The 21907-nt window shown below is 45.8% G+C and overlaps 1 protein-coding gene across 1 annotated transcript in view; it reads left to right on the forward strand.

Annotated features, from left to right (window-relative positions):
- The first annotated feature begins 610 nt into the window (after nt 1-610).
- Nucleotides 611-21907, forward strand: part of LOC138664363 (bactericidal permeability-increasing protein-like) — a 45104-nt gene continuing 23807 nt past the window's right edge. Inside the window, exons 1-5 of the mRNA XM_069751002.1 lie at nt 611-716; nt 1863-1971; nt 14095-14209; nt 16535-16663; nt 17144-17299. Of these exons, the coding sequence (XP_069607103.1) occupies nt 1866-1971; nt 14095-14209; nt 16535-16663; nt 17144-17299 (506 nt within the window). The 5' untranslated portion in view covers nt 611-716; nt 1863-1865. The remainder of the gene's footprint in view (nt 717-1862; nt 1972-14094; nt 14210-16534; nt 16664-17143; nt 17300-21907) is intronic.

A 21907-nucleotide genomic window follows, 5' to 3' on the forward strand; every position in this document is an offset into this window, starting at 1 on the left:
CAGCCCACAAGCCTCCAGCAGGTCATTTCTTCTCATTTGCATGACTCCTTAAGTGATAATTTTGGAAAGGTCGGCATCAGAGCCCCCATTTTATGTTGCTGTCTTTAGGGTATGTGAACACGTCAGGATTTCTTGCAGAAATTTTCCTGACAAAAACCGGACATTTCTGCCAGAAATCCGCATGAGTTTTTTCGCATTTTTTCATCCGTTTTTGATGCGTTTTTGGTGCGTTTTTTTCCAAATGCATAGAATAGCGGGAAAAACGCAGAAAATCCACAAAATTAATGAACATGCTGCTTTTTTTACCGCAATGCGTTTTTTTCGCGAAAAAAAAACGCATCATGTGCACAAAACATGCAGAATGCATTCTAAATGATAGGATGCATAATGTATGCATTTTTAATGAGTTTTTATAACTTTTTTTCGTGAAAAAAAAAAGCTAAAAAACCTGAACGTGTGCACATACCCTTAGATATACTGTATGTTTGCAGTGAATAAACTGAAAAAAAAAAAAAGTTTATTGCGATAAGTCACCTGTTCTGTGTTCTTCCTGTGTGTCAGTGCAGAATATGATCATGTTTGGGAATGTTTTTTTCAATACTTTTGTGTAGCGGCTCCTCCCTTGTGCAGTTCCTTCTTTCATTTTTCGTGTATTTGTGCCATTAGACAAGAGTTTGCCAACTGCAGGCTGAGATCACTGAGGGCGCTGTCACCAGGTTAGTGTTCTCTGACTACTCCTGACAACTTTTACCAATCTCTGACAACTTATGGATGCCTTTTTCTTTCTCCTGACACCCTGACAATACACTGAATTGACCTGGTAGCTTTAACTCCTCTCCTAAATATTATCAGGTAGAAAGTCAGCCTTAACCATGATCCCTATGAAGGGCTTGCTTGAGGTTTTTCCTGGTTGTTGCTGCCAAGTCAATATGTGGTACAAGGAAATGCACAAACTACAATTCATACGGTAAAACTTTCCAGTTGTTACAGATATCATGTTGTGTTTTACTATTTAACAACAAGAAAAAAATACTAAAAAGATGGCTGGATCAGGAGCATATTGACTGTGTATGACCAGAATGTGACTGCCAATGGGGGAGTATTCAAGGATACAACTGCAGCACAAGAGAAGTCTTGACCATATAAATGGGAAGGATGATAGCTATAGAATGCAAGGATGACAGATTCACTGCGGGTGGTAAAGAGATGTATGAGGGGCACAATCATCTGAAGTAATGCAGGAGCAGCTTAATATCCTCTAACTGTTTCTTCCCCTACAAGTTTCTATGTCCTTTTTGTGCCAAGAACTTGGTTTTTCTCAGTTTCTTCCCCCAATCCACTGATTTCTGTATGCCAAGGCGGGGAGATTGTGAACCACCCATGGGACAGGGATTGAGTGATCACAACCTGTGTACAGCACTACAGAATGTGTTGGAGCTATATAAATAATAGATGATAAAATATGGAATAGATGGCAGATCAGATACATACAGCACTGCTCAGGATGATACAATAAAATGCAGTAGGTTTATCTCCAACCTGATTTTCCAGATGGATTTCCGTAGCCCCCGCAGACCCGGTACATCTCACAGCTGTGGGCTTTTCTGCTTGTATCCAGTCTGAACAATCCTCTATGAGCCCCAGTCTTATGTATTTTGCTTGTACTGATACATTGTAGCAACTATCAGGGCTGGAGAGATGGGTAGCTCACAGAGGATTTACAAGACTGAATACAGCGGTAACAAACCCTCAGCTGTTAATGGTTCAGCTTCTGGATGACAGCAAGAAAGGAAAAAAATGGAACATCGAGTCATCTCCATGGTGCAATGTTTGCTGTATATCTGTGTATTTCTCTCCTTCAGATAATGGAGCTCAGGCTGATCTTTCTCACTTTTGGTTTCATTGTTTCTGATACCAAAGCCGATGATCCTGGAATAAAGGGGCGGCTGACACTAAAAGGACTGCAGTATGGTGAGTGCATGGCAGTAAAATGGCAGCAACCAGTGATGAGCGCGAGTGCTCGTTACTCGAGGTTTCCTAAGGTGCTGGGGTACGCACCCAGTATCGCAGGTGCTCCAGTGACATGCATGGTTCACGGCTGTTAGACACCCAAAAAACATGCAGGGATTGCCTGACATACACGGCTAACCCCGCATGCTTTGTGGCTAACAGCCGCAAAACACTCGGGCGCGGGGACACAAACATGTCACTGGAGTGCCTGCGATTCTTAGGGTACCGTCACACTAAGCGACGCTGCAGCGATACCGACAACGATGTCGATCGCTGCAGCGTCGCTGTTTGGTCACTGGAGAGCTGTCACACAGACCGCTCTCCAGCGACCAACGATCCCGAGGTCCCCGGTAACCAGGGTAAACATCGGGTTACTAAGCGCAGGGCCGCGCTTAGTAACCCAATGTTTACCCTGGTTACCAGCGTAAACATTAAAAAAACAAACACTACATACTTACCTTCAGCTGTCTGTCCTCCGGCGCTCTGCTTTCCTCTGCACTGTCAGCGCCGGTCAGCCGGAAAGCAGAGCGGTGACGTCACCGCTGTGCTTTCCGGCTGGCTGGCGCTGACACAGGATGCAGGAGGAGTGCAGAAAAGCACAGCGCCGGGGACAGACAGCTGAAGGTAAGTATGTAGTGTTTGTTTTTTTAACGTTTACGCTGGTAACCAGGGTAAACATCGGGTTACTAAGCACGGCCCTGCGCTTAGTAACCCGATGTTTACCCTGGTTACCAGTGAAGACATCGCTGGATCGGTGTCACACGCCGATCCAGCGATGTCAGCGGGAAGTCCAGCGAAGAAATAAAGTTCTGGACTTTCCTCAACGACCAACGATCTCCCAGCAGGGGCCTGATCGTTGGTCGCTGTCACACATAACGATTTCGTTAACAATATCGTTGCTATGTCACAAAAAGCAACGATATCGTTATGTGTGACGGTACCTTTAGTGCGTACCCGAGCACTCTAGGCAAACACAAATAACGAGCACTCGCGCTCAACACTAGTAGTAACTCTTTAACCTCTTCACTTTCAGTTTTTCGCTCCCCTTCTTCCCAGAGCCATAACTTTTTTATTTTTCCGTCAATATGGCCATGTGAGGGTTTGTTTTTTTGCGGGAAATGTTGTACTTTTGAACTACACCATTGATGTTACCATATAATGTGCTGGAACACGGGAAAAAAAATCCAAGTGCGGTGATATTCCAGGTTCGTAGATACCAAACATGTTTAGGTTATTTTTTTATTTAAGAGGTGAAAAAAAAATCAAAAGTTTGTTTAAAAAATAAATGGCGACATTTTCCGAGACCTGCAGTTTCTCCATTTTTCAGATCTAGGGCTGGATGAGGGCTTATTTTTTGTGCGCCGAGCTGACGTTTTTATTGATGCCATCTTTAGGTAGAGATGATGCTTTGATCACTTGTTAGTGCATTTCATTGCAATGTTGAGGCGACCAAGAAAAAATTAAATTCTAGCGTTTTGGTTTGTTTGTTACGCCGTTTACAGGTCGGATTAATTCTTTTTATATTTTGATAGATCAGGTGTTTCTGAACAATACGAAATATGTGTATTTGTTTTGTTTATTTTTTTATTGTTGGTTTATTTTGAAAGGGTAAAAGGGGGGTGATTTTAACTTTTATATTTTAAAAAAATATATTTTTTTACACTTCTACTTGCTTAGGAGACTTGAAGCTGCGATCATCTGATTGCTTGTTCTAGACATAGCCAGACTTCAGCCTTACTACGTGTGGCAAAAATGATCATCTGCTCTGAACCCTGGCCACGGGGCGGCGCTCATAGCAGATTGGCAAAGACAACCACAGGGGTCTCCCTGCAGACCCCATGTTGTCAAGCCTACCCATCGGCGCCCCACGGGCATGTGACATGGGCGCCAGTGGGCGGAGCTAGTGACGCGATCATCTTAACTGCCGCTGTCAGATATTCACAGACAGGGGTATTTAACATGTTAACAGCCCGGGGGGATGTTATGTGCCGGAAAAGATGCGGGCTCAGCGCTGGATCCCGCATCAAAAGGAGAGACACGACATCTGATGTATATATTATTATTATTATTTATTTATATAGCACCATTGATTCCATGGTGCTGTACATGAGAAGGGGTTACATACAAGTTACAAATATCACATACAGTAAACAAACTAACAATGACGGACTGATACAGAGGGGCGAGGACCCTGCCCTTGCGGGCTTACATACGTCATAAGTCGTGAAGAGCTTAATAACTCAGCCTATTTTTCTCCTAAGGCCACGTTCACGCATTCAGTATTTGGTCAGTATTTTACCTCAGTATTTGTAGCCAAAACCAGGAGTGTAACAATCAGAGCAAAAGTAACATAGTTATTAAGGTTTAAGGAAGACTTTAAGTCCATCTAGTTCAACTCATAACCTAACCTAACATGCCCTAACATGTTGATCCAGAGGAAGGCAAAAAAAAACATGTGGCAAAGAGTAAGCTCCACATTGGGGAAAAAAATTCCTTCCGGACTCCACATACGGTAATCAGACTAGTTCTCTTGATCAACGCCCTATCAAGGAATCTAGTATATATACCCTGTAACATTATACTTTTCAAGAAAGGCATCCAGTCCCCTCTTAAATTTTAGTAATGAATCACTCATTACAACATCATACAGCAGAGAGTTCCATAGTCTCACTGCTCTTACAGTAAAAAGCGTCTGTTATTATGCTTAAACCTTCTTTCCTCCAGACGTAGAGGGTGCCCCCTTGTCCCTGTCTCAGGTCTATGATTTAAAAGATCATCAGAAAGGTCTTTGTACGGACCCCTCATATATTTATACATTAAAATAAGATCACCCCTTAGTCTTCGTTTTTCCAAACTAAATAGCCCCAAGTGTAATAACCTATCTTGGTATTGCAGACCCCCCAGTCCTCTAATAACCTTGGTCGCTCTTCTCTGCACCCGCTCCAGTTCAGCTATGTCTTTCTTATACACCGGAGACCAGAACTGTGCACAGTATTCTAAGTGTAGTGGAACTAGTGACTTGTATAGAGGTAAAATTATGTTCTCCTCATGAGCATCTATGCCTCTTTTAATGCATCCCATTATTTTATTTGCCTTTGCAGCAGCTGCCTGACACTGGCCACTGAACATGAGTTTGTCATCCACCCATACACCCAGGTCTTTGTCATTGACGGTTTTGCCCAGTGTTTTACAATTAAGCACATAGTTATACATCTTATTACTTCTACCCAAGTGCATGACCTTACATTTATCCCCATTAAAGCTCATTTGCCATTTATCAGCCCAAGCTTCTAGTTCACATAAATCCTCCTATAAAATTGTCCTCCTCTGTATTGATTACCCTGCAGAGTTTAGATTCATCTTCAAATATTGAAATTCTGCTCTGAATGCCCCCTACAAGGTCATTAATAAATATGTTAAAAAGAAGAGGGCCCAATACTGACCCCTGTGGTACCCCGCTGCTAACCGCGACCCAGTCCGAGTGTGTTCCATTAATAACCCCCCTTTGTTTCCTATCCCTGAGCCAGCTCTCAACCCACTTACACATTTTTTCCCCTATCCCCATTGTTCTCATTTTATGAATCAACCTTTTGTGTGGCACCATATCAAAAGCTTTTGAAAAGTCAATATACACTACGTCCTCTGCGCTCCCTTGGTCCAGTCCGGAACTTACCTCTTCATAGAAGCTGATCAGATTAGTCTGACATGAACGGTCCCTAGTAAACCCGTGCTGATACTGTGTCATGAGGTTATTCCTCTTCAGATACTCCAGTATAGCATCCCTTAGAATGCCCTCCAGGATTTTACCCACAGTAGAGGTTAAGCTTACTGGCCTATAATTTCCGGGTTCAGTTTTTGTCCCCTTTTTGAATATTGGTCATTATTTTACCTCAATATTTGTAGCCAAAACCAGGAGTGGAACAATCAGAGGAAAAGTATAATAGAAACACGTCACCATTTCTGTATTTATCACCCACTCCTGGTTTTGGATACAAATACCGTGGTTAAAATACTGACCAAATACTGACCATACCCTAAGGCCAGTCTCACACGTCCAGATAATTCCGGTGCCGGAATTATCCGTGTCCGTGTGCTCATGTGGGACATCAGTGTGGCATCCGTGTGCCGCCCGTGTGCCGACTGGGTACCACACGCACCGTGCAGGAGACAGCGCTACAGTTAAGCGCTGTCCCCTGCATCTGGTGCTGAAGCCCCATTCATTTCTTCTCTCCAGCAGCGTTCGCTGGAAAGAAGGAATGAATAATCTTTTTTTTTTATGTATTTTTGTTTTTAAAATAAAGTTGCCGGTAATCTGCCCCCTCCCACCCCCTGTGCGCCCGCCCGCTGGCATTAAAATACTAACCCAGCTCCCTCGGCGCTTGCATCCTCTCAGCGTCGCAGCTCTTCCTGTATGAGTGGTCACGTGGTGCCGCTTATTACAGTAATGAAAATGCGGCTCCACCCCTATGGGAGGTGGAGCCGCATATTCATCACTGTAATGTGCGGTACCACGTGACCGCTCATACAGGACAAGCAGCGACGCTGATGCAGCGCCCCAGAGACCTGGTCGTTGCAGTATGGCACTCTGCCGCTAAGGGGAGTAGCGGTACGTCTGATGGCACTAAGGAGTTCTCCTGACCAGGTATCACCAGAACACATTACACTTCACACTCCGGCCACTAGGGGGAGAAAAAGGCTTTATTTATTGGGCCACTCCTCACACTGGTAAAACTAGGGGCTGGGGAGGAAGTTAGTCAGAAGCTGACTGGGTTGGATCCAGGCAACATCCCGTGGCAGGGGGTGTTGCAGGGAGAAGGCACAGGGGGGTCCCTGTCAGGCGTGGGAACCTGGCAGGTGCCTAGCGAACAGAACAGAACGTAACGGAACCGCGCCTGCACACCCTGCGGCGGTATCCTAAGAAAGAGACACGAAGGGAAGGATATTGTGGAACCGTGTAAACGAGATCAAGCACAAAGGAGAGCCAGTAAGAGTCGTGCCGAGAGAGAGAGAGAGGCAACATCTTACTGAGGCGCGTAGTTGGTGGCCGGAACACCATAGGAGTAACTGACTTCAGGCCTTACTTCAAACTCCGCTGGACAGTTAATCATAGGTTGGCTGTCTACCTTACTACACCTACGAAGACATAGGGGGCAACATTGGGAGAGGGGCGTCTCTAGGGTCCCGGAAGACCTCCAAGCCTTCCCGTCACACGGGTGGCGTCCTAGCCATAATATACCTGTGGGACGTTAGAAACTAGTAACATCTGGAACTAAAGAACGAGAGAGAGAGAGCTGTAGAGAACGAACGAACGAGAACAGCAGTTGTGAGTACTATTCCGAATGCTCAGCAGGGTAGGACTACAACACACAGGCGCTAGTGGTAGGCAATGATTTCCATCTGCGAAGGAAACTCTGGATGTGCCCATCGGACCGGCCGGTCTCTGAGAGCCCTGTTAAACGTACTCTGGATTGAGGATCCTGAAGCCTTCAGTAAAGAGGTAAAGAGAATGCAACCTTGTGTCCTCATTATTGACTGTACCTCACACCATCATCATCCACCTTACTGGGAAGCCCTGGGGACATACTTCACCTGTGGGAAGGTATACCATCCAGCTGCCATTCCATCACCACAGTGGACCCCATAGCAGCGTCGGTCACCCTAACCGAACACCACAGGTGGCATCACGAACCACTGACAGACTGTTTCACCACTTTCATTGGACGCCCCTTAACAGGGTCGCGGACCGGGTCTAGCCACCGTGACAGCCTCAGAACCGAACCAGAGAGGCCCGGTACCGAAACGCGTGGCCCTGTGTCTGGGGGCGCTCCAACTTGGCGTCACGAACAGGATCGTACTTAAGCCTGAAGAATTGGGTCATGTGTGCCTTGGAACTGTGATTGAAACGTGTTGGACTGTGATTTGTTGCAAGGACTGTGAATTGCTATCTACCGCAATATTCCCGCCAAAACCGTCGCCATTGTAGCGCCACGAGGAGCGCAGGAGAAGAAGGGCGTGGAAGTGGGCGTGAGTAAGCTGGAGAGCGCGAAAGATAATGGCCGCCCAGTCTAAATATTTCTGCACCTTGAGGACGTGTCCGTCAGCAGCAGAGATCCGCCCCCTGATCCTCAATGGGGGCGGAGGAACAAGAAACGAAACCGCCCACGAAGGAGAGAGCGGGAAAGAGACCAGGAAGCGACCCACGTGGAGGACGCCTTGGCTGACCGCTCAGACACAGACTGTGGGGTCGAAGCAGAGGGTTCCCCCAGCTACCCGGATGAGCATCACAGCCAGGGCCTCACATCCGGGACCGGTCTCCTACAGGGCGAGATGGAGGATCTTGTGGAGCAGCTTCTCCAGTGGCGGCTTGAGACCGAGGCCTCGTGCAAAGAGATACCCGCAGAGGAACTCCTGACTCTGGAATCTTCATCACCGTTGGAGTCGGTCGCACCGGAGGAAGCCGCATCGACCGGTGAGTCCGCCGATCCCACCCCGGCCGCGGAAGACCTGCTGATAGGCCCGGTCGCGGCGCCCCCTCTCCCTGGGACCCGTAAACTCCAGCGCCTTCCACAATGGGACCAACCCACGGGCGTGGAGCACTTCCTCAAGGCCCCGATCTCACCGCTTACCATGCCAGGCGAGGTCTACGCAGAGCGTACGGTGTGCCGCTGGGTGAACCCGGGGTCGGACATCATGGGGTTCCCCGGGGTGCAGACACAGGAGGGAGAGATGGTGGAGGCCCTTAGCTGGGAGCAGTACCAGGCCCAGCTAGATCGGCAGTGGGAGGAGATGGAGAGACAGCACCAGGCCCAGCGGGAAGCCCACTACCGGCGGGACCTTGAAGTGAAGGACTGGGCCCGCAAGGACCGTACCACCCACCAGGCCCCGCGCAGGCAGGGCACCGTTGTTGAGTTTCGGCTCCGTGGAGGAAGGGGCTTCATCAAGGAGCCGGACCTATATTCCGAGGTTTTCGTAAACCGGAGGGATGTGGAGTCCCATCTCAAGGAAGGCCACCCGGACCGGGATTTGTACAAGGGGGACGAAGTCACCTACACCCGGCACTTCGGGGAGAGGGGTTGGTTCGCCCTGAATGTGTGCAAGCGACCAGCCCCATGACATCATCGACCAAAGCGGCGGCGAAGCCATCCCCCATAGCGAGGGTGCCCCCTTGTGACCGAACCACGACCGTCACCAAGACCACGGTGGTGACCCCTACATGCACTGTTGTGAAAACCACCACTTGTACTGTGGACACTGTTACTACGGTGGTGGCGGACAGCTCGACCTCGGGAGTGGTTGGCGCCTGGGTTGTTGCGAGGTCCAGGACAATCGCCACACAGACCCCTGACTGGAGCCCAGGGTCTCCTGTGACCACACCGAGTGCCCGTGAGTACCCGGCGGGGTGACCCTGCCCACTGCTGCCGGTGGAGTTTTCGCAGCCACTAACGCCGAGGAAATAAACCTCGGAGACCCGAATATGTATATACTTAACTGTTTCCTGCTGTTGCTGCTACTTTAACCCCTTAATGACCGCCAATACGTCTTTTAACTGACCTGAGATATAAGAGAATAGCCTCCCCATACAGATGACAATCCATCATCTGTCGGCTGTACACTATAGCTGACAACTTGCTGCACCAGCCACGATCAGTATTTGCACCTTCTAAATCTGTTTAACCCCTTAGATGCTGCTGTCAATAGTGACTACATCATTATAAATGGTTAACAGAGTGTGGGGGCTTCCTCTTTATCCCAATTGGTGCCCTCAGATCATGATTCTGTTGTCCTGATGTTTGCCATGGCAGTTCATGACCAAATCGCGGCCTTAGAGTCTGACGGCTGTAGTAATCTGTTTAGAAGTTAGCAACATTTAGGTGGTAAAAATACACATTTTCATTTCTGTCATACCACTTTGCATTAATTCCTGTAAAGCACCTGAAGGGTTAATAAACTACCTGACAGCAGTTTTCAATATGTTTAGGGGTGCTGTTTTTAAAATGGTATCACGTTTGGGGGTTGCCCAATATATGGGACCGCTAAAGTCCCTTCAAACATGGATAAGTCCCTAAAAAAATAAATTTTGTAAATTTCTTTGAAAAAATGAAAAATTGCTGCTACATTTTTAAACCTCCTAAAATGCTAACAAAATAAAATAACATTTTACAAATGGTCCTGATGTAAAGCAGATATGTGGGAAATGTTATTTATTAATGGTTTGCTGTTATATGACTATCTGGATTAAAGGGATAATCATTCAAATTTAGAAAATTGCTAATTTTTTAACATTTTTCTCAAATTTTTGATTTTTTTTATAAATAAACACAAAAAATGTTGAACTAAATTTACCATTATCATAAAGTAGAATGTGTCACGAAAAAACAATCTCAAAATCACTGGGATTTGTTGAAGCGTTGCAGAGTTATTACCACATAAAGTGACACTGGTCAGATTTAAAAAATTTGGCTCGGTCACTAAGGGGTTAAACCCGACCAGGGTTAGCTCATAGGGATCCCTTTGTTTACCCGGGATCCCTAATGTTTTCTATTTCTTTTCTACGTTTGCACAAGTTGTCACTGTTTAAAAGACTGCCGGATCATGGACGGTGAATGATTCAAAACTGTTTTTGTATATAGTTTGCACCTTCTTAAAGGTGCTCCCTACTGGTTTTACAAGCGAGAGAAGACTTTGCGAAGATGATGCTTCCAGGGTTAGAGAGTCCTCCTGAGAGATGTAGAAAGATGGTCGGCACAATGGCAGTAGGCCCAGCCAAGGAGCTAGGCGGTCCTGCATTGGTGAAGTTGGAACGGAAAAAGAAGCTGAGTTATATAGCATTTTATGGTAGGCCTTTAGTGGGTTCAGCGTGTACGCCCTTAAAGGAAAAGTTAACTTATTGTTCAGAGTTTGCACTTAGTAGAATACCCTGCTGGGTACTGAGAGTTATTTATAGTCAAAAATGTTATTTAAAAATATTTAACCTTGTTTTTGTTTGTAACGTTCAAGTGTCCTTACCTCCCATAAAGGGAAGCACCTTTTCTATTTACTTGTTCTAAGCATTTCAAAAATTTTGTATGTCTTTTGCTGTTTTGTATTGTTGTTCTTCTTCCCAGTCCAGGAGTACTGGATCTAACCGGGAAGGGGGGGGAGTGCAGCGCCCCAGAGACCTGGTCGTTGCAGTATGGCACTCTGCCGCTAAGGGGAGTAGTGGTACGTCTGATGGCACTAAGGAGTTCTCCTGACCAGGTATCACCAGAACACATTACACTTCACACTCCGGCCACTAGGGGGAGAAAAAGGCTTTATTTATTGGGCCACTCCTCACACTGGTAAAACTAGGGGCTGGGGAGGAAGTTAGTCAGAAGCTGACTGGGTTGGATCCAGGCAACATCCCGTGGCAGGGGGTGTTGCAGGGAGAAGGCACAGGGGGGTCCCTGTCAGGCGTGGGAACCTGGCAGGTGCCTAGCGAACAGAACAGAACGTAACGGAACCGCGCCTGCACACCCTGCGGCGGTATCCTAAGAAAGAGACACGAAGGGAAGGATATTGTGGAACCGTGTAAACGAGATCAAGCACAAAGGAGAGCCAGTAAGAGTCGTGCCGAGAGAGAGAGAGGCAACATCTTACTGAGGCGCATAGTTGGTGGCCAGAACACCGTAGGAGTAACTGACTTCAGGCCTTACTTCAAACTCCGCTGGACAGTTAATCATAGGTTGGCTGTCTACCTTACTACACCTACGAAGACATAGGGGGCAACATTGGGAGAGGGGCGTCTCTAGGGTCCCGGAACACCTCCAAGCCTTCCCGTCACACGGGTGGCGTCCTAGCCATAATATACCTGGGGGACGTTAGAAACTAGTAACATCTGGAACTAAAGAACGAGAGAGAGAGAGCTGTAGAGAACGAACGAACGAGAACAGCAGTTGTGAGGGCTATTCCGAGTGCTCAGCAGGGTAGGACTACAACACACAGGCGCTAGTGGTAGGCAACGATTTCCATCTGCGAAGGAAACTCTGGATGTGCCCATCGGACCGGCCGGTCTCTGAGAGCCCTGTTAAACGTACTCTGGATTGAGGATCCTGAAGCCTTCAGTAAAGAGGTAAAGAGACTGCAACCTTGTGTCCTCATTATTGACTGTACCTCACACCATCATCATCCACCTTACTGGGAAGCCCTGGGGACTTACTTCACCTGTGGGAAGGTATACCATCCAGCTGCCATTCCATCACCACAGTGGACCCCATAGCAGCGTCGGTCACCCTGACCGAACACCACAGGTGGCGTCACGAACCACTGACAGACTGTTTCACCACTTTCATTGGACGCCCCTTAGCAGGGTCGCGGACCGGGTCTAGCCACCGTGACAGCCTCAGAACCGAACCAGAGAGGCCCGGTACCGAAACGCGTGGCCCTGTGTCTGGGGGCGCTCCACTGAGAGGATGCAAGCGCCGAGGAAGCTGGGTAAGTATTTTAATGCCAGCGGGCGGGCGCACAGGGGGTGGGAGGGGGCTGGTTACCGGCAACTTTATTTTAAAAACAAAAATACATAAAAAAAAAGATTATTCATTCCTTCTTTCCAGCGAACCCTGCTGGAGAGAAGAAATGAATGGGGCTTAAGCGCCACACGCGGGGGGACAGCGCTTACAGTAGTGCTGTCTCCTGCACGGCACACGGACTGCACACGGACAACATCCGTGTGCAGTACGTGTTTTACACGGACCCATTGACTTTAATGGGTCCGTGTAATACGTGCGCTCCCACGAACACTGACATGTCTCTGTGTTTTCCAAATGGACACACGGTCCGTAAAAACACGCTGACATGTGCAAAGACACATTGATTTTAATGTGTCTACGTGAGTCAGTGTCTCCGGTACGTGAGGAAACTCTCACCTCACGTACCAGAGCCACTGACGTGTGAAACCGGCCTCAAAGGGATTGTTCACTACTGAACAACCATTGTCCCCAATGTACCACATAAAATAATATTAATAACAAAAAGCAGCAAATTTACCTCTCACAGTAGCACTGCACTTTTTGTGGGGGTTTATGCCATATTTAGAATTTTATTTATAATTTTTCAGTATATTATATGGTAGAAATAAATGGTGATAACTCATCCCGTAAAAATAACAGGACCTCCAAGGGCGAGTGTATGAAAATCATCTGATTCTCTCCCATATTGTTATCCTTTTTGTACTTTATTTTACATCCGTGTGACATCCCTTTTTATACATCAGCAGTAAATAAAATGTACAAAAAGAAATACAGTTTAATATGTTAAGAATTGGAACATAGCCATAAAAATCAGATGCAAAACAGATGATCTGGATGGGATCCAATTTTTGTTTTTTGCGAACCTACAGACTTGAATGGGTGATTATCCTCAAGGATTACGGGAGCAATTGGTGCATCTTGCAATTATTTTCATGCTGACCTTTGGTCTGTATAAACAAAACCTGTCATCTGAGCAGCCCTTGGTCCATGTGCTGTCTGGGCGCTGGCCGATTTCAACACACGGCGAGACAAGTACAGATAATACGCTCGTCTGAACGAGACCATGCGGTTGTGTTGGCTGAAAAATAAAAAAGTTATGGCTCTAAAAACAAAAGTGCAAAAATGTAAAAATATCCAGTGGTGAAAGGCGGAAATGTGCATTCTGATTTATAAAAACCATACTGCCTCCATTTTGCTGCTGCCTCAATTTCTTTATTTCCAAAATGGCCACCGCGGAGGAATGGGGAGCTGTGAAAAGTCTGGACCACGTCTCCTCTGCATCGTAGAGTCACCTTTATGCTTTGATATCGCTTTAATCATTACATAATGGAAATTGCTTACCCTGCTGAGTTTTGTTACAATGTATCAGTCTAGGTAATCCTGGCCTCTATACCTTTCTTTTGCTGCCAGGATTCGGAATAGGTATTTGCCCCACCAACCCCTTTAACTGAACGTGGTGGACAAAGCTTGGAAATGTAGAATAGTCACCCAACCACCCATAAAATAAAAGGGTGCTGTTCTATCTATGTTTCCGGTACAAAAGGCAGCAATAGTAATGAGTTTCATGGCGGTTCTTGTACTTATTTTTGCTCCTCAGGTTGGCAGGTGGGGTTAGAGGAGATGCACAGGAGACTCGAAACCGTTAAAATCCCTGATGTCAGCGGCTCCGTCTCTGTTGCCGTTCTTGGTCGGATTTACTATTATGTCTCAGAGTAAGTTCTGGTGTGATGGACAGAGTACCACTCATCCTTATAGGAACACTGCAGTCAGGCTGTGTCTGGTACCGGGCGGAGCATGGCAAAGGAATAGAGAATCCCATGCTCCGCTTCCTCAGGTGTGCACCATTCTTCGTCGTAAAATTGGTCGTATCTATTTTTTTTTCTGGTACAGATCTCAAAATACCCATAGTTTTATATGATAAATTCCTGTATCCTTGCAGCTACCACTAGAGGCAGCTCACTCCATGTCTTATTATTGAGTTCTATGTACAATTGTACATAGTAATCTCCCCCTAATGGTGGCTGCAGGTAGTCATAACTTTATCATGTAACTGTTAAGGTACCGTCACACTAGATGATATCGCTAGCGATCCGTGACGTTGCAGCGTCCTGGCTAGCGATATCGTCCAGTGTGACAGGCAGCAGCGATCAGGCCCCTGCTGTGACATCGCTGGTCGGGGAAGAAAGTCCAGAACTTTGTTTCGTCGCTGGCTCTCCCGCTGACATCGCTGAATCGGTGTGTGTGACGCCGATTCAGCGATGTCTTCACTGGTAACCAGGGTAAACATCGGGTTACTAAGCGCAGGGCCGTGCTTAGTAACCCGATGTTTACCCTGGTTACCATCGTTAAAGTAAAAAAACAAACACTACATACTTACCTACCACTGTCTGTCCCCGGCGCTGGGCTTCTCTGCTCTGGCTGTGAGCGCCGGGCAGCCGGAAAGCAGAGCGGTGACGTCACCGCTCTGCTTTCCGGCCGCTGTGCTCACAGCCAGAGCAGAGAAGCCCAGCGCCGAGGACAGACAGCGGTAGGTAAGTATGTAGTGTTTTGTTTTTTTTACTTTAACGATGGTAACCAGGGTAAACATCGGGTTACTAAGCGCGGCCCTGCGCTTAGTAACCCGATGTTTACCCTGGTTACCGGCATCATTGGTCGCTGGAGAGCGGTCTGTGTGACAGCTCTCCAGCGACCAAACAGCGACGCTGCAGCGATCCGGATCGTTGTCGGTATCGCTGCAGCGTCACTTAGTGTGACGGTACCTTTAGAGCAGAGGTGGGCAATTAATTTTCCCCAAGGGGCCACATGAGATACGGTAACTGTAGTGGAGGGCTGAACCATCATGGCGACCTTAATTCTGCTTATTATTATTGTTTTATATTAGATTCTATCACTTAATATTGAGCAGGATGTTGATTAGCTACTACTGTTAATACATATTAGGATATAGCTTATTGCAGCTTGCATTGTAATAAAATCGATATAATTTACTGTTTTTTATAGAGCATATAAAAGGCAGTAAATCATACTGCTCTCGTTATCCCTTGGTCAACAGCTTGCTGTACAATATCATGCCTACACAGTTCCCACACAGTATGATATCCCCTCAGACAGTATGATGTCCCCACAAAGGCCCCCCCCCCACACACACAATATGGTATTCCCACAATGCAGCACATACAATGATATCCCCACAATAAGTATGTCCCTACACAGCCCCCCACTAAGAATGATGTCCCCAAACTACCCCGTTAGACAGTATTATGTCCCCATACAGCCCCCCACTCAGAATAATGTCCCCAAACAGCCTCCTTATACAGTATTATGTCCCCATACAGCCCCCTTACACAGTGTTATGTCTCATACAGTCCCCTTACACAGTATTATGTCTCCATACAGTCCCCTTACATAGTATTATGTCCCCATACAGCCCCTGAACCACCATGAAGAGTGATGTAAAAAAAAAAAAAAAAAAAAAGCTACTCCCCTAACCCCTTTGGCCTGCACTGTGTACTGAGGCGCTGCTGGTGCGATGTAGTGACGCCATCGGGCCTGCGGTTCTCTCAGATGCACAGACTCAATGATGGAACAAGGAGGTAAGAGCTTCCTGTTCCATCCCTATATTCACTAGTATCATAGAAAGTGATACACAGGAAGGAGGGCGGCCACGTATCTGTATATAGACTGCTGGATGTCCTCAGGCCACACTGAAACGCCTAAAGGGCCGCATGTGGCCCCGGACCGCACTTTGCCTAGGTCTGGGACAGATCCGTTACAGCTATGAATTCTGTTTTCCTGCTCCTATAATAAACAGTCATACAGGACTGTAGCTAGCCATAGGCCATGGTCCTTTAACTCTGTGACATGACCCCATGTGTTACAATGAAGGTGCTGTCTGCCAGGTGTGAACAGTACCTTACAATACAGCAGTTTCATGTATGAAGAGAAAACAGAATTCTGGATGTGACTGGAGAAGAGCATGTAATGCGGCTGACCATACGTGACGTTTCACATTCTGTATGTCATTGCTTCCTCTGCAGATTAAAGATACAAGACGTGGATCTCTCCTCTTCAGATATCTCATTCTCTCCAGACACTGGAGTCAAAGTCTCCATTAATGATGGCCAACTCCACGTGACTGGATACTTGTACATCAAAACGGTCCTCTTGTAAGTGTTATGGGGAAGGGAGAACTGTCATGTACCGGTATGTAGGGGGTGGAGAATATAGAAGTCAGTGGCTTCTCTTTTATTAAAAAAAATAATAATAATAATAATAATAATAATAATAATATTAATTATGCCTGATTCTGGAAATTTTGGATGACAAGCTGGGCAAGCACAGTAGTGCGCTGAGGTCCTGGGTTCAAATCCCACCCAGGACAACATCTGCAAGGAGTTTGTAGGTTCTCCCCGCTTTGCTTGGTTGTCTTCTGGTTCTCCAAGTTCCTCCCACATTCCAAAGACCTACTGATAGGGTCCCAATGGGGACAGTGAAGATAATGTCTGAAAAGAGCTGTGGAATTAATGGTACTATATAAGTGAGTAAAATAAATAAATAAAAAATACAGTACATGGCCGCCATTATAGCTTTCCCAAAGACAGAACTAAGAAACCAATGACAAAACAGCTGGATATTCTTCTCCGCAGCTCTGCATCCACCCACCTGGAGGTCAGCGTCAAAGGTCTGACTCTCAGTGGAGTTCTGGGGATCACATGTGATGATAATGGACATGGAGCCGTATGGAACGCTGGGTGCTCCTCCGGTGCCAGAGATGTCAACCTGTGGTTTCATGGAGGAGCTGGGTCAGTAAAAGATCTATCTATCTATCAATCTATCTGTCTATCCCTATCTCATGTCTATCTATCTCATGCAGGGCGGACACAGACAGCTTGGGGCCCCTGTGCAGGAAATGTGTCGGGGCCTCCTTTTAAGGCAACAAGGCTATATATGTGTGTGTGTATATATATATATATATATATATATATATATATATATATATATATATATACACATATATATATATACACATATATATATATATATATATATACACATACACAGTACAGCCCAAAAGTTCGGACACACCTTCTCATTTAAAGATTTTTCGGTATTTTCATGACTATGAAAATTGTAATTAACACGTGGAATTATATACGTAACAAAAAAGTTTGAAACAACTGAAAATATGTCTTATATTCTAGATTCTTCAAAGTAGCCACCTTTTGCTTTGATGACTGCTTTGCACACTCTTGGCATTTTCTTGATGAGCTTCAAGAGGTAGTCACTGGAAATGGTTTTCACTTCACAGGTGTGCCCTGTCAGGTTTAATAAGTGGGATTTCTTGCCTTATAAATGGGGTTGGGACCATCAGTTGTGTTGAGCAGAAGTCTGGTGGATACACAGCTGATAGTCCTACTGAATAGACTGATAGAATTTATATTATGGCAAGAAAAAAGCAGCTAAGTAAAGAAAAAGGAGTACACATCATTACTTTAAGAAATGAAGGTCAGTCAGTCCGAAAAATTGGGAAAACTTTGAAAGTGTCCCCAAGTGCAGTTGCAAAAACCATCAAGCACTACAAAGAAACTGGCTCACATGAGGACCGTCACAGGAAAGGAATACCAAGAGTCACCTCTGCTTCTAAGGATAAGTTTATCTGAGTCACCAGCCTCAGAAATCGCAGGTTAACAGCAGCTCCGATTAGAGACCAGGTCAATGCCACACAGGGTTCAAGCAGCAGACACATCTCTACAAAAACTGTAAAGAGGAGACTTTGTGCAGCAGGCCTTCATGGTAAAATAGCTGCTAGGAAACCACTGCTAAGGACAGGCAGCAAGCAGAAAAGACTTGTTTGGGCTAAAGAACACAAGGAATGGACATTAGACCAGTGTAAATCTGTGCTTTGGTCTGATTAGTTCAAATTTGAGATCTTTAGTTCCAACCACCGTGTCTTTGTGCGACGCAGGAAAGGTGAACGGATGGACTCTATATGCCTGGTTCCCACCGTGAAACATGGAGGAGGAGGTGTGATGGTGTGGGGGTGCTTTACTGGTGACACTGTTGGGGATTTTTTTTAACATTGAAGGCATACTGAACCAGCATGGCTACCACAGCATCTTGCAGTGGCATGCTATTCCATCCGGTTTGCGCTTAGTTGGACCATCATTTATTTTTCAACAGGACAATGACCCCAAACACACCTCCAGGCTGTGTAAGGGCTATTTGACCAAGAAGGAGAGTGATGGGGTGCTACGCCAGATGACCTGGTCTCCACAGTCACCAGACCTGAAACCAATCGAGATGGTTTGGGGTGAGCTGGACCGCAGAGTGAAGGCAAAAGGGGCAACAAGTGCTAAGCATCTCTGGGAACTCCTTCAAGATTGTTGTAAGACTATTTCCGATGACTACCTCTTGAAGCACATCAAGAGAATGCAAAGAGTGTGCAAAGCAGTCATCAAAGCAAAAGGTGGCTACTTTGAAGAACCTAGAATATAAGACATATTTTCAGTTGCTTCACACTTTTCTGTTAAGTATATAATTCCACATGTGTTAATTCATAGTTTTGATGCCTTCAGTGTGAATTTACAATTTTCATAGTCATGAAAATACAGAGAAATCTTTAAATGAGAAGGTGTGTGTCCAAACTTTTGGTCTGTACTGTGTGTGTGTGTGTATATATATATACATATATATATATATATATATATATATATATATATATATATATATATATATACATATATATACATACATACACACACAGGGACTGTGCTATACATAAGTGAGTACACTTTATACTAAGGGACTATGTTAGGCTACTTTCACACTAGCTTTTTTTTAATCCGTCGCAATCCGTCGTTTTGGGCAAAAAACGGATCCCGCAAATGTGCCCGCAGGATGTGTTTTTTGCCCATAGACTTGTATTGCCAATGGATTGTGACATATGGCCATACGTCGTGTCCGCCATTTTCTACCACGCATGCGCGGCCGACGCAAGTGTGAAAGAAGCCTTAGACAGAATAATCGGCAATAACGTCTTCCTCCACCTTCCCCTGTTCCTAAATACATTATAAATCCCCCTTCCTCCCATCCCAATCCCCCACACTCCTCATTGTCCTCCTCCCTCCGCATCCCGTTATATCCCTCTCCCCCACCCCCATGATTGCCTTCACCACCTCCACTATTGCTTTCTCCCCACCACCCCATTATTGCCCATTCCACCACCTCCATCATTGCCTCCTCCCCATCACCCCATCATTACCCATTCCATTATTTCCTCCTCCCCCACGACCCCCATTATTGCCCATTCACCATCTCCATCATTTATTCCTCCCCCACCACCCCTATCATTGCCCTCTCCATCCATCCAATTGTTGCCTTCTGCCCCATCACCCCCATCATTGCCCTCTGTCAACCCAATCAATGCTCTCTGCCCCATCAATGCCCTCTCTGTCAACCCAATCATTGCCTTCTACCCAATCACCCCCATCATTGCTCTCTCTTTCACCTACACACACAGCACCATTCACCTCTGCATACACACACACAGCACCATTCACCTCTCTGCATACACACACACACAGCACCATTCACCTCTCTGCATACATACACACACACACACAGCACCATTTACCTCTCTGCATACATACACAGACACATCTCACCTCACCTCTGCCATTTTGCCATATTGCCGCGACCAATCAGCGACTTGGGATTTCCGTGACAGACAGAAAGACGGAAGTGACCCTTAGACAATTATATAGTAGATATAATAAAGTGGGGGCTTCCAAGTGGAAACCTTCTAAAGAATGGTCAGGTCACTTTAAGCCGCTTTGTGGCTCAAAGCCTGAAGAAGATAAAAGATGTAAAAAAAAAAGACAAAGTTATCAGCAATTGTTTTGACATTGCAGCGTAATTGTTTATTCTGTTTGGCGTTGGTTTAGTGGGTTCCAGGCAGAGTCCGCCTGAAAAAGTCATTGTATGCACATATCCTAACTCCTTCTTGGGCTACGTTCCCACGGTGAGTTTTTGATGCTGCATATTTTTTAAAAAGTCCAAGTAACCTACCGTATTTTCCGGCGTATAAGATGACTTTTTGACCCCTAAAAATTATCCCAAAAGTCAGGGGTCGTCTTATACACCGGGTACGGTGTGTGCAGGGAGCGATCCTGGATGTCGGCGTGTGGTTCCCAGGGTCTGGAGGAGAGGAGACTCTCCTTCAGGCCCTGGGATCCATATTCATGTAAAAAATAAAGAATAAAAATAAAAAACATGGATATACTCACCCTCGGACGGCCCCTGGCTCACAGCGCTGCTAGTGTCTCCCTCCGTTCCTGAGAATGCAGAGAGTGAAGGACCTTCGATGACGTCGCGGTCACCTGACCGCTCATGTGACCGCAACGTCATGGAAGGTCCTTCACTCTCTTCATTCTCAGGAACGGAAGGAGACGCTAGCAGCGCTGTGAGCCAGGGGCCGTCCGAGGGTGAGTATATCCATGTTTTTTATTTTTTTTATTTATTTTTTACATGAATATGAATCCCAGGGCCTGAAGGAGAGTCTCCTCTCCTCCAGGCCCTGGGAACCACACGCCGTATAAGATGACTGGGTGTATAAGATGACCCGCGTCTTATACGGCGGGCATATCCCAAATTCCATATTTTATATGGAAAAGTTGGGGGTCGTCTTATACGCCCAGTCATCTTATACACCAGAACATACGGTATTTTACTTAATAGGTGCAGAAAATCTGCAACATAAAAAAGCTCATTGTGGGAATGTAGCCTTAAGATGTTCAAAGAGCCCATTAACGCGAGAACATAATCCTGTAAGCTATTGACGATACAATCTAAATAAGTGACCTGTACACGATGGGAGACAAGTATTTACTTAGGAGAAGGATCATGTAATAAATCATGCAAACATTTAACCTCTTAGATAATTTGGAGCGCACCAACAATATTGAACAAACAATTAGAGCAGCGATTATTTTTTTTGGTCTCCTTTTCGATTTCATACACAATGAACGAGCATTTTTGCACATATCGTTTGGTCACTCAACCAATTTACCCTACAGATTTATTGTGAATGATAAAGGATTGCCTGCTCATAAAACCGTTCTTTAACAGTGTCTGACTAGGGGTATTGTTCATCCTATATTTTCTTGAAAGAACAGATTTTTAGCAGTAACCAGAGTTTTTGTGCCTTTAATTTAATGGTCAAAGAATCTATAAAATCCATTCCGCGCTTGTAATTTCACCTCCTTAATTGAAATACATTTTGCCATTTAACTATAGAAGAAATTGATATCAGACAGGTTCACTTACTTTTTCTTCGTGAGCTGTGACTGTAACATAGATTGTATCTAAGTCACAATTAAAAACAAACACAATCTGACCAATTTTTTTGTAGT

The sequence above is a fragment of the Ranitomeya imitator genome, chromosome 2 (genome assembly GCF_032444005.1).
Source record: "Ranitomeya imitator isolate aRanImi1 chromosome 2, aRanImi1.pri, whole genome shotgun sequence".
Classification (NCBI taxonomy): Eukaryota; Metazoa; Chordata; class Amphibia; order Anura; family Dendrobatidae; genus Ranitomeya; species Ranitomeya imitator.